The sequence below is a fragment of the Globicephala melas genome, chromosome 12 (genome assembly GCF_963455315.2).
Source record: "Globicephala melas chromosome 12, mGloMel1.2, whole genome shotgun sequence".
Lineage (NCBI taxonomy): Eukaryota > Metazoa > Chordata > Mammalia > Artiodactyla > Delphinidae > Globicephala > Globicephala melas.
Window position 1 is genome coordinate 15,466,558 of NC_083325.1, and position 13,826 is coordinate 15,480,383.

The following is a 13,826-nucleotide window of genomic DNA, read 5'->3' on the forward strand; positions in this document are numbered from 1 at the left end:
ATACTGCTAAGTTATCCATGTTCAAAGAAAAAAAAAATCACCAGGGAAATTAGAAAGTTCTCCCAACAGAATGCTAATGAAAATAAATCTTTTCAAAATCTGTGTGATGCAGCTAAAGCAGTGCTTTGAGGGAAATTTATAGTTGTAAATATTTGTATTAGAAAAGAAGAAAGTTTAAAAGTCAGTGATCTAAGGTTCCACCTTAAGAAGCTAGAAAAAGAAGAGCAAAGTAAATCCAAAGTAAGTAGAAGGAAGGAAATAATAAAGGTAAGAGTAGAAATCAAAGGAACAGAAAAGAGACAGTAAGAAGACTAACAAGTTCAGTCATGTTTTCTGACACATTATTCCTCCCCCTCTTCCCTCTAGCCACAGCTGATTGGATGAGAATTCATTTGGAGTGGGGGAAAGAGTATGAAATAATAGTTAATTACTTCCTTTTGAGTTCTTGATGCTTGCATCTCACAACCAGAGAGAACTTCCTTTTCCAGTAGGTGGCAGCGCTGGCAACTTGAAAACCCGGACAGGCTGCCTTCTGGGTCGGCTGGGGACCAATGATTGCCGCCGGGCTGAAACGAAGGAGTTATTTCAAGACAGGAGAGAGAGTCAACTCCAGAAAGCAAATCCTCACTCGAATTTAGAATAGGGAAAAGTTTGAGATCTCTCTCTCAATCCCCCTCTACCTCTCTCCCCCTCTCCCTCCTTCTGTCTCTCCCTCCCTCCCTCCCTCCCTCTCTCTCTCTCACACACACACACACACACACACACACATCTGGAAAACCTGAATGAAAGCTTGAAAAACTTGCCTTTTAAAAACCTGGGGCTCTTAACTGGAAGTACTGCTGATGGGCACCAGAGGCTCAGAAAACTCCTCCTCCCACTGTGAGCAAATCGCCGCCCCCCCCCCCCCCCCCGCCCCCGAGATTCTCCAAAGTTTACATCAGATTCCCAAAATGGACGGGGACTTAAAACAATTAAGATACCCTGCCTACGAATGCTCCGTTAAACACCACTCAGAAGTTAATCGGGCAGGAGTCTGGGCTGTACAGGAAGGTGGTGGAGTGCACCCAGGCCTTGGGTGGGAGGTGGGAGAGGCCGGGCACAACCAGTTGCTTTTATAACTTTTTCTTCCTGAAGGGTCACTGCTGGAAAAAACCCCTTGGGGAGTTTAAAGCGGAAAGAGAGCGACCACGTTTTGCAGACCTATTATGTGCGTCCTAAATGTCCTCATTTAATCTTTGCAGTAATCCTTCGAGTTCGCTGTTAATCCTTCCTATTACTCTCCCAAATCCCTTAAGAGGGCACTTGATGGACTGCCGGTTTTCGTGGTTCCGGGTTTTAACTGAATGCACACACTGACTAGTCTCCTCTTTTACAGACAAAACTTCCCTGCGATTGCCTTTGTTTACATGAACTTGCCTTTAAAAATAGCCTTTCATTTATTTCTTTGGTCTATTTCTTTCCATCAAGAGCCACCCTCAGAATTGGCAGCGTGAACGCAGACGTAAGGGCAGGAGCTAGTACGATTTTCGGTTGAATTTAGAAGACAGTCCTGGAGCCTCACTTTTCCCTTCTGGTTCACGGGGTGGCCGGCGGCCGGGGCAGGGTTTGGGCGGGAGAACTGGGGCCGCGTATCCCGCGGCTGCCTCTGCTCAGGGCAGACGGGCGGCGGAGGGGTTGGGCGGGGTCGGGGTTCAGCCTCACTTGGCCGCCGCCTCCGGGCTTGGGGGTGAGCCCCGCCCGGAGGCGGTCGCGCTAACCGCGGAGGGAGCCGGCGAGAGGCGCGGGGAAAGGGGCGAGCGCTCCCGGCTCCTCGAGCCCGGCGCGCCATGGCGGGCGCCGGGCGAGTACGCAGCCCAGCGGCCGCGGGCTAGCCGAGCCGGGAGGCCACTGTTGGGTCCCTCCTTCCCTCTGCGTCCCAGGCCTCGGAGCCACCGAGAGGAGGATGAGTCCCTGGAGCTGGTTCCTGATGCCGACCCTCTGCCTCCTGCCCGCGAGCGCAGCCCCTCCGCACGGCGCGCCCGCCTCCGCCAACTGCAAGCTCAAGGCCCAAGTAAGGCGCGCAGCGGGCGCGGGCGCGGCGGCCTCCCGGCACCTCCTGGGGGTGGTTACCTTCCCAACCGCACTGAGCCCCGTGCTCTTGGACCCCGAGCCGACTCAGCGGGTCGGGCTCCCACCTTGCACGGCGGCGCCTCCTAGCTCGCGCTTCCTGCCGAGCCCCCGGGTTCCCCTTTCCGGCGGGGGTGCAGAACTCCGGCCACACGAGAGACCCTGTCCCGCAGCCATCGCCATTCGTCAGCCGAAGGGAGTCCCGGGCCGGGTCCCCCGGGTCTCGCCAGCCTGCTTCGCTGGCGTTTGAGGGACGAATCCGCGAAGACCCAGTGGGCCCGGGACTTGGGCACATTTACTTTTAAGTTTGTTCTGCCTGCTCGTCCCTAGCGTTTCATTTCTGCTTGTTTCTAAATGGTAATAGCCCCCAGCAGCTGCTTGATTTAACCTTCGTCTATTCAGTGCCTGAGTTAGGTGGAATGTGGGGGGAGCTGAAGCCATCCCCCTTGTTTTACTGATATGGGAAACTGAGGCTCAGAGAGGGACTTTTGTGCTCCAGGTTACAGAGCGCGTTCGTGGAGAGACCAGGTCTGACAGCCTAGCGTTCACGCACCCGGCGCCTCCTTAGATCTTCGCATCAGCGTTTTGGGGTGAGGGGAGCCAAGGTGAGAGAGCCCCAGTGACCTGCCCGTGTCCACCCAGCCCTATAGGAGCAGAAGCCGAACGGAAACCCGGCAGGTCTGGCGTCTCCGGGGCTGAGCCTCTTTCGAGAAGAGCGTTTCCATTTCCTGATCAATTTTCCTACGCTCGGAATTTTCTGCAGGTCTGAAGTCCCTCTCTTCTGAGCTCCGTGGAAGTTGACTTTTGCGAGTTTACATCGGTGGGTCCAGTCTCTGTGGATCCCTGGCGCTGGGGAGGGTGATCGTAGACTGAGCGCCCTCGAACGCCGGTTGCCGGAGTTCAGGGGTCTGCCCACCTTCGGTGACACCTGCGCAGCATCCGGGGCCGCGTCCACTTCCCTCCGTGATTTTATTCATCGTCTTAACCACAGCAAGGGAGAAGGTGACCTCACTGAGCCGTTCCTGGCGCACAGGGCTGCCCGGGAAGCTGCACTGTGTTCCTAGGGCGCCCTGGGCTGCGGACGCGTGGACGCGTGGAGGCCGAAGAGGGAAATCCTCACCAGGGATCGTTCCAAACTCTGCTGCGGTGTGGCAGCTGCGGGCTTGTTATACAAGGCAGAAGTCCATCCTTTCATAAGAAAGCAGAGTGCTTTGCACTTTTGCGAATCTATTACCAACTTGTAATAATATTATGGAGTGAGTCTTGATAAGGTCTCTGTTTCTCCCTTCTGTTGAATCTGTCTTCGTGGGTCTTTTGTTCTGTCAGTTCTCATACTTTTTGGTCTCATAGTAAAACACTTGTGTGGGTTAATGGAAATATTAATAAAACGCAAGAATACACAAGCACACATGTCATTGACTGTCGGAGGGTGATGTTATCTAGAGACTTGTAGCCTCTAGAAAATTCTGTTTGTACACTTGTGAGAGAATGAAAATATCTTTGTATTATTATGAAAATAGTTCTGATCTTACAGACTGCTTGAAAGGCACTTGGGGACATTCACAAGTCCCTGGACCACACTTTGAGAATCAGTGTTCTATTCTGTGGGCAAACTGCCTTGTCCTGTGTGGAGGTCAGAAGGTCAGTCAGTGGCAGGGCTGTCTGCTTGACCTGCAGGCTGTAGAGGGCACCGTGGGTGGGTCCCCCAGGGGGTTGGGGTGTTGAGATTGTAGAGTGAGGGTCTGGAATCCAGCCTCCCATCCGGTGTGGCAGCTTCCTGTAGCTTTCTGGAAGGACTGTGGCTTGATAGCTGGCTTGGTTTTCAACTTTCATTAATCATTAGAGAGGTTTTCTGAGCCAAAGTCCGCCACACAGGTTGAGTCTGTTCCTTATCAACACTCAAACACAACTCTGGAGCGTTCTTACCATTCCTGCTAGCGTTGTTTCACATTTGCTGTTTCTTCACCCAGATATCCACATGCTTGCTCCCATACTTCCGTCTGGGCTCTCCTCAAATTCTCTCAATGAGACCCTTCCCGATTACCTATTAAAGATTATGTCACGCCCCCATTCCCCGGCCACCCTGCCCTCCTATCTGCTTTTCCGACTTTATTTTCCTGTGTAGCACTTAACCACCATCTGATAAAAATGTTTGTTTATTGCCCCCCCTCCAATCTCCATGAGCATAGGAATTTTTGTTTGCTGCTGCATCCCCAGTGCATACAAGAGTGCCTGGCCATAGTAGATGCTAAATAAATATTTGTCAAATGAAAAGGGCACACTAAAGCCAACTTACGTTAATATCATTCCAGCTGGTCTGCTGAAGGGTCCTCTTGGAAAAGAGCAGTTATCTCAGGTCCAGGAGCTGGATGGGAAGAGCTGAGCGGGCCCGTGGCTTAGGGATTTAGCCCACGTTACACAAGCTGTCATTGTGCTACTTTACTTCATTGTATGGATTACACACGTGTGTTAAAATCTCCGGTAAGGTGATTCAGTCCGCAGAACTTCGTGTGTCTCTGTCATCCATGGACATGTCTTCTTCTTTTAAAAGAAACCTGTTATGGTGTTAATTTTTTTTTTTTCCTTTGAAATCATCAGAATGTTAAGATAATGACTCCCTCTAGTAGTAGGTAGGGGCCACAATTACAGTGAAAGGGGGGTGGTAGAGCCATTTTGTTTTTCTTTTATGGAGACAAATAGCCCTTCCCCCGAGGGTGTCGGTGTGAGGCAGGGGCAGCTGCACCCCTAAGATCAGTGCAGCAGCCTAGGGGCTCACCTGTGGGCAAAGACAAGGTAAGAGCTCCCTGATCAGAAGCCCTGAAGACTCGCCTTTCAGAAGGGCCTGGTAGACAGGTGTCAGTAGCCAGAGTGGGAGACAGGGTGCCCTCCCGGGTCAGAACAGAACTCCATGTATTGAAGAAGCTCCACAGGATAAGGATCATTTCTTTAAAACCACTTTAAAACCCCTGGCTTAAAAAAAAAAAAAAAAGTGGCAAAGCCCCCCACCCCCCAAGCTGTGTTATCCCTTAAAGAGAGAATGGGAAAGGATGGCCCCCTGAGGAGTGAAAGATGTCAGTGTGGGTTCATCTGGGTAGGTCAGTGAGGCCCCAAATGGGGAGCTGGACAGAGCCTCTCTAGATGTGGAGTCAGGTGGTCCTCCCGAGCGATGGTGCACCTAGCAGAGTACGAACTGAAAAAGATGTAAGTCTGAATCGCGGGGGATGTCTGCTGCATGCTAAGGCCGCCTGATACGGTGTTTAAAACCTGGGGCTCAGGAGCCAGCCTCCCTGGCTTCAAATCCTGGATCCACTGCTTAGCAGCTATGAGACCTTCTGTAGCATAATAAACCTCTCAAGGCCTCGATGTCTCCGTCTGGAAACAGCCAGTGTCTTACTTAGGTGTGTATCCTCCCTCTTCCTCTCTTCCCCATCTCTCCTATGTGGGCACCGGGCAGGCGTTCACCCCCACCATGCCACGAAAACCGTTCTTGTCTGGGTCGCCAGCGACCTCCGTGTTGCTCTATCCAGAGGTCAGTTGCCCAAATCCTCGGCTTATTTAGTCCATCAACCACATCCAACCCACTGGCTTACTGTCTCCTCCCCGAAGCTCTTCCTCCAGTGGGCTTCCTGCTCTTCTGATTTTCCCTGCTACTTCGCTGGCCACTTCTCTTCTTCTGGCTTCTCTTCTTTCCCTTGACTTCACAAAGTTGGACCATTTCTAGACCCATTCTCTCCTGTTTGCACTTAGTCCCTTGGAGATCTCGTCTAGTCCTATGGCTTTAAATAACATCGAAATGACCACACCCTCTTTTTCATCGGGGGCCCAGATCTCTCCCAGACTCCAGACTCATGTATCCGCCTATCCACTCGACCTCCCCACTTGGATGTCTGCTTGACATTTCAACTCAGCGGGACCAGCACCAAACTTCTGACCTTCCCTCGAATCCTGTTCCACCCTGTCTTCTCCATCTGGGTTGATGGTAACTTCATCCTTTTAATTAATTGATTCATCAGCAAATCCTGTTGGCCCTTGCTCCCAGAATACAGCCAGAATCCCATCTCTGATCACTTCTCATCAAGTCTGTCAGTACTGCTCTGTTCTCTCACTTGGGTCATCTCAGTAACTTCCTAACTGACCTTCTTTCATCTGCCCTCATCTCTCAGTAGTCTGTTCATCACAGCTGCCAGAGTGATCCTGTCAACACATTAACTCAGGTCGTTTCACTTCTCTCATTAAAAACCTGCACCAGCTTCCATCCTACTCAGCATAAAAGCCTCCACCCTTCCAGGGACACGGGGGCCCTGTGCGGCCAGGCCTTGTTGACCTCTCTGACCTTTGCCTCCTGCCTTCCTCTGGAGCTGTCCAGCTGCAGTCATGCTGGCCTCTTTCCTGCTCCTCCAACACATTGAGGGCCTTTCTGCCCCAGGGTCTTTGCACTTGCTGTTGCCTCCTCTTGGAGGGATTGTTCCCAGATAGTCCTGTACTTTGACCTCTTACCTCCTTCACGGCAAGGCTTAAATGACCTACTGGACATTCAGGGACTTCCCTGGTCACCCTATTTAAGACAACATCCCTCCTCCACTAGTACTTCCTGTTCCCCTTCTGCTTCTGTGTTCTCCTCAGCAGTTACCGTTAACATACCGGAGGCAGAGACCCATACTTCATTCACTGCTGTATTCCTAGTGCCTCATGCCTAGAGCCGTGCCTGGCGCTTGGGGGGCACAGCATTGATAGTTGGGAAAGAAATGAGCGTTGAACAAATGCAGCAGAACCATCCATGTGCAACGCTTGGATGGTGCCTGGCACACGGCGAACAGTCAGTATCAGCCAGCTGCTTTCAGCATCATGACTGTCAGTGCATGGCTGGATGCCAGAACATGAGTACTGTTTTTTAAAAAACCTGAGCAGACACTTCCCTGGTGGCGCAGTGGTTAAGACTCCACGCTCTCAATGCAGGGGGCCCGGGTTCAATCCCTGGTCAGGGAACTAGATCCCACATGCGTGCCACAACTGAGAGTTCGCATGCCACAACTAAGGAGCCATCGAGCCGAAACTAAGGAGCCTGCGAGCTGCAACTAAGACCTGATGCAGCCAAATAAATAAATATTAAAAAAAAAATCAACCAAGAAATGTTCTTAGAAAAATATTATATATAAAAAAAAGCTGAGCAGTTTTCAGTGAAAAGATCACACAATAACCCTATTTTTAGACTCATACTGGTTGAAAAGACAACAATAAAATAAATAAGAAACTAAGAATGGATACATGTAATTGAACAGACTTTGTTCCTGAAGAGAAGTGTAGGCATTTTGAGGTAGGATGGGACATTAGGGACATTAAGTGTGTTGGGTGAAAACAAACCAAAACCAAACCAAAATGAAACACCCCCTCACCACTCCCCACCAACCCCATGTTATGATCCTGCAGTATGGGTTTGGTTTTTCTTGGAATATATTTGTTTACTATCATGGTCTCCTAATAGATGACAATGAATCAGGTGCCCATGTGTTTAATAATAATAGTTCAACTATTTGCCATGTCTCCAGTTGGAAACTGTGTAGAAGCCCTTTGGTAGACTGTGTGGAACTTGTGTAACCAGATGTATAGGTCAGTGGTCTCCAATCGTATCATCATCCAAGACCCCTTTGATCACCAACTCTTCCCACTAAAATGAACAAATAAAACAAACTAAACCTATGCTTGGAAGCCCAGCTCTGGCAAACCAGTTGCATTTAAAGGTAATTATTCTGTTACCCATTTAAAATGAACCAAAGCCATAACTGTCAACCTCAGCTTTTGATTACTGTCTAACCAGTATTTTTCTACCAGCTTGATCTAATTTTAACCAGCAGTGAGACATTTGATTGCTTGATTAGCCTTTGGCAACCATTTTTCTGTAGACTACAGTTTCCATGTGGCTTTTTGAAGTAGTATTTAAATAACCCTGGGGACTCTCATTACTCCCTAAGAGGATGCCTGAGGACTGGCTGGAGACCCTGTACACCGTTCATCTCTTAATACTAATTCAACCGTTAACAGGTTTTTTTTTTTTTTTTTTACATCTTTATTGGAGTATAATTGCTTTACAATGATGTGTTAGTTTCTGCTTTATAACAAAGTGAATCAGATATGTTCCCATATCTCTTCCCTCTTGCGGCTCCCTCCCTCCCACCCTCCCTATCCCACCCCTCCAGGCGGTCCCCTCCCACCGAGCTGATCTCCCTGTGCTATGCGGCTGCTTCCCACTAGCTATCTACCTTACGTTTGGGAGTGTATATATGTCCATGCCTCTCTCTCGCTTTGTCACAGCTCACCCTTCCCCCTCCCCATATCCTCAAGTCCGTTCTCTAGTAGGTCTGTGTCTTTATTCCTGTCTTACCCCTAGGTTCTTCATGACATTTTTTTTCTTTAATTCCATATATATGTGTTAGCATACGGTATTTGTCTTTCTCCTTCTGACTTACTTCATTCTGTATGACAGACTCTGGGTCTATCCACCTCATTACAAATAGCTCAATTTCGTTTTATGGCTGAGTAATACTCCATTGTATATATGTGCCACATCTTCTTTATCCATTCATCCGATGATGGACACTTAGTTGTTTCCACCTCCGGGCTATTGTAAATAGAGCTGCAATGAACATTTTGGTACATGACTCTTTTTGAATTATGGTTTTCTCAGGGTATATGCCCAGTAGTGGGATTGCTGGGTCATATGGTAGTTCTATTTGTAGTTTTCTAAGGAACCTCCATACTGTTCTCCACAGTGGCTGTATCAATTTACATTCCCACCAACAGTGCAAGAGGGTTCCCTTTTCTCCACACCCTCTCCAGCATTTATTGTTTCTAGATTTTTTGATGATGGCCATTCTAACTGGTGTGAGATGATATCTCATTGTAGCTTTGATTTGCATTTCTCTAATGATTAATGATGTTGAGCGTTCTTTCATGTGTTTGTTGGCAGTCTGTATATCTTCTTTGGAGAAATGTCTATTTAGGTCTTCTGCCCATTTTTGGATTGGGTTGTTTGTTTTTTTGTTATTGAGCTGCATGAGCTGCTTATAAATTTTGTAGATTAATCCTTTGTCAGTTGCTTCATTAGCAAATATTTTCTCCCATGCTGAGGGTTGTCTTTTGGTCTTGTTTATGGTTTCCTTTGCTGTGCAAAAGCTTTGAAGTTTCATTAGGTCCCATTTGTTTATTTTTGTTTTTATTTCCATTTCTCTAGGAAGTGGGTCAAAAAGGGTCAGGTTTTACAAATTATTTAAAAAATGTGTTTTTTCTCTCATTCATTCAGTCATTTAACTTCTACTTGTCTAACTTGTTTATTACCATTACTTATGATAGGGGTTATTATCTGACTTTCACCACCTGAGTTCCATCCCTGGCTGGGGAACTAAGATCCCGCAAGCCATGTAGCACGGCAAAAAAAAAAAAAAACCAAACCTCAGTGGGGTGGCTGAGACAGAAGCAGAATTGAGCATAATTAGTGCATTCTTGAAAAGCTGGGTGTGTGAGCAGAACTATAATTTGAATACTTTAAAAAACAAGGTCACAGGCTGGAGGCTAATGAGATAAGCTCCATCTGACGTGCATGGTGTTTTGAGAAAACTGAGGTCTCATTTCCCAACTGGAAGATTTTATTTAATATCAGGATTTCTAGTTTCTTTGGAAAAGTCCCTTCTGGGGCACCAGGCCTGTTCCCCTGCGGCCAGCACTGCTGAGGCTGCTTAGCCAATGTCCTTTGTGGAAAGTTGTGGGCTTGTTGGCCCCTGACCTCCCCCTGCTGTTATGTCACCCCAGCCCACGTGCTTCCCTGCCTCTGCTCTCCTCTGAGTGGTCCCATGGTGTTTTTGTGAAGGTGACAGGGGGACAGGTGGAGAAGAGCAGGCTGAAGAGAGTAGGGCCCCTGCTTCAGCCAGCTCCACCCTCATCGGTCTTATATTTTGAGATTCTGTGTAATATTTCATTTGAGACCAGATTGCCGCTGCTGAAACAATGACACAGAAGTGCAAATATAGTTGACCCTCATTATTTGTAGATTTCATGTTTGTGAATTTGCCAGCTTGCTAAAATTGTGAACCCCAAGCTTGTGGTGCTTTCACTTTCACGTGCAGATGTGCCCAGAACTGCAAAAAAATTTGAGTGGCCGGATGTACAGGCTTCCAGCGGAGGTCGAATGAGTCAGTGCTCTGGCTTGTCTCTTCACCCCTCAAACTAGAAACAAGTAAACAAGTGTACTTTTTGTAGTTTACTTAGTGCCACGTTTTTTTTGCATTTTTGTGCTTCTTGGAGGTGATTTCACTGTTTAAAATGAAGTGCTGTCTAGTGTTCCTAAGCACAGGAGGGCAGTGATGTGCCTTAGGGAGAAAATACATGAGTTAGATGAGCCTCATGCAGGCATGAGTTACGGTGTTGTTGGCTATGAGGTCAATGTTCACAAGTCAACAAAATATACTAAAGAAGGTGCTTTTCAACAGAAGCACACATAAAACATAAAACGAGGTTATGTATTGCTCTGTTGACTAAAGCGTTGTGACCAGAGGCTCGCAGGAACCTAACCCTGTGTTTCCCCTAGGAGCAGTGGTTCAGTATCCGGTAATTCAGTGTTCACAGGGACTTTATAGAACATAACTATGATACATAATGAGAGCTGACAGTAAACTGAAACCCCACCATCCAGGAAAGCATGCTACTTAAAGGGCTGCTGAAACGAAGCCTTTGACAGAGAATGAATTCCAAATATTCTTTCCTATAAAACCTGGATTTTCACATTTCTGGGTTGCTTGATGTGGGGCTCGCCCCATGCATATATCTGACCTTTACACTTGAACTCCTTGAGGGCTGCCCTGTGCACTTCTTTGTACAGTAGCTCTTAATAAACAGATGTTTCATAAATGCCCGCTGTTGAGACTGAGAGACACTCGGGGCCAAAGGGCAAAGTGGCTTGGCCTCAGGATGTAACCAGTGCTCAGCCTATAAAACTGTTGGGAGACATCGTGGAACCATCCAGTTCTCTGCTGCTGAAGCAGAAGGCTTTTGTAAGAGAGAAATGCAGGACGATGCATGTCCTAAAGGGACAGGGGCAAACTGTGCAATCAGGGGCTTCTTAGGACTGTGGAGTCAACCTTGGCTTGCACCTTGGAGTCACCAGGGAAGCTTTAAAAATATCACCTAGGGCTTCCCTGGTGGCGCAGTGGTTGAGAGTCCGCCTGCTGATGCAGGGGACACGGGTTCGTGCCCCGGTCCGGGAAGATCCCACATGCCGCGGAGCGGCTGGGCCCGTGAGCCATGGCCGCTGAGCCTGCGCGTCCGGAGCCTGTGCTCCGCAACGGGAGAGGCCACAACAGTGAGAGGCCCGCGTACTGCAAAATATATATATATATATATATATATATATAACCTCTTATCTCACCTCCAGAGATCCCATTGTGATTGACCTGGGATAAGACCCAGACATCAGACTTCTAGAAGCTTTGGAGGTGATTCCAAATGTGCAGCCAGAGTTGAGAGACTCTGCCTTTGGGGTTGTTGAATTTGAGACCCGAAGAAGTAGAAACCACCGGGTGTGCCTGGGAGGTAACAGTGGGCTCCTCAGGTGTCCCTTTACCTGTACCAGGTGCGTCCTTGTGGTCCCTTGAGAATCCCCTGTTTAACTCCTGTCCAGCTGCTAGAGCAGGCATGGGGCAAACTCAAAGCTGGTGACTGTATTGCTTTCTCATCTTTAGTCAACATTTCGATGAGAAAAGGGAAGGGATGCTGAAATTCAGTCTGCTTTGAGGACTCCTGCCCCTGGTAGGTGAATCTGCCTGGACTATTCTGATCATTTTTCTCCTGCAGGGTGACTTGTCTCTCTAATTTACCTCTCAGGTTCCTGTCCCTCCATATCATGCCTTGATGTTGTCTCTTTTCCTTTTAGCAAAATGAGTTGAATTCCATCTTGTGGACCATAAAGCGAGACCCACTGTCTTACTTCTCTGGCACGATCCATGTCCCGTACACCCGGGTTTGGGACTTCATCCCGGACACCTCCAAGGAGGCTTTTCAGCAGAGCAGCATCGTGTACTTTGAGCTGGACCTCATGGACCCTTACACTATCTCGGCCCTCACCAGCTGTCAGATGCTGCCACGAGGTGAGAACCTCCAGGACGTGCTCCCCAGGGACATTTACGGCCGCCTTAAGCGCCACCTTGAGTACGTCAAGCTCATGATGCCCTCGTGGATGACGCCTGACCAGCATGGTAAGGGTCTCTGCGCAGACTACCTGCCACCTGCCCAGACTTACAGTCTGATTTGCTGAGGGAGTTCCTGCTGCTCCCTGGTCATAAATTCCAATAAAAGCAAGCGATCATATCTTTGAGACTGACCATATTTTCCATAATTGAGGTGGAATGTGCTTGAAGATGGAGATCTTGATACAAATGAAATTATTTACAGAACAGAAACAGACTCACAGACATAGAAAACAAACGTACAGTTCCCAAAGGGGGAAGGAGGGAGGGGATAAATTGGGATCTTGGGATAAGCAGATATGCATTACTGTATATAAAATAAACAACAAGGACCTACTGTATAGCACAGGGAATTATATTCAATATCTTGTAATAATCTATAATGGAAAAGAATCTAAAGAAGAATATATAGATATGTATGTGTAACTAAATCACTTCGCTGTATGCCTAAAACTAACACAACATTGTAAATCAATTATACTTTAATTAAAAAAGATGGAGATCTTGACATTTTACCTTTCCTTGATAGGTTTGGTTTAAAATAAATACCTGGGGCTTCCCTGGTGGCGCAGTGGTGGAGAGTCCGCCTGCCGATGCAGGGGACACGGGTTCGTGCCCCGGTCCGGGAAGATCCCACAATGCCGCGGAGCGGCTGGGCCCGTGAGCCATGGCCACTGAGCCTGCGCGTCTGGAGCCTGTGCTCCGCAACGGGAGCGGCCACAACAGTGAGAGGCCCGCGTACAGCAAAACAAAAACATAAACATAAAATAAATACCTGGAAAAAAATACCTGAAATCTCTGAAAGGGAACTGCTTCCTAAAATATGGGCAGCTTTGCTTGTGAACAAGAACATCCTTCCGAGAATTCTCTGACGTTCCAGTTGTTAGGACTCTGCGCTTTCCCTGCCGAGGGCCTGGGTTCGATCCCTGGTTGGGGAAGCCAAAAAAAAAAAAAAAAAAAAAAAAGAAAGAAAAAAGAACATCCTTCCTAGCCTAGTGAAGGAGGCATGTAAGGTCAGTGTAGGCACCCACTGTCCCCTCTGCTGGGAACCCTCCCCATGCTGTCCCTCTGGCTGATGGCTGATTCGGCTTATGTCCTCTGTGAAGGCCTCCTAAGTCCAGAGATGACCCTCTGCTGTCCTCTCAGTGTCCCCGTGGCAGCCTCTGCAGGAGACCTGAAGACTGCCTCTCCCCAAGGTGCAGGCTCCTCCAAAGCTGGGCTACAGTCTCTTGGTCCTTGTACCCCAGCTCCTAATGTGGTGTCTGGCACGTGGGAGGTGCTCACTAGTGGTTGTTGGCTAATGTGTCAGCCAGATAGGACTTGTGAAAGTCTGATTTCAGTGGGCAGAGCTTGGAAAGAGCAACGGGAAACCAGTGAACTTGTGGATACCTTGGCTAAACCGGGATACAACATGAGTGTGTGCTGATTACTTACAAAAGTGGATTACAACGTTTCTGACGGCTGTGTAGATATAGACCGACATCTTAA

At 48.3% G+C, this 13,826-nt stretch overlaps 1 protein-coding gene across 1 annotated transcript in view; it reads left to right on the forward strand.

The window, feature by feature from the left end:
- Nucleotides 1–1,679: 1,679 nt before the first annotated feature.
- TRABD2A (TraB domain containing 2A) overlaps nt 1,680–13,826 on the forward strand; it is a 53,907-nt gene continuing 41,760 nt past the window's right edge. The window contains 2 exon segments of the mRNA XM_030837546.3: nt 1,680–2,050; nt 12,026–12,392. Of these exon segments, the coding sequence (XP_030693406.1) occupies nt 1,943–2,050; nt 12,026–12,392 (475 nt within the window). The 5' untranslated portion in view covers nt 1,680–1,942.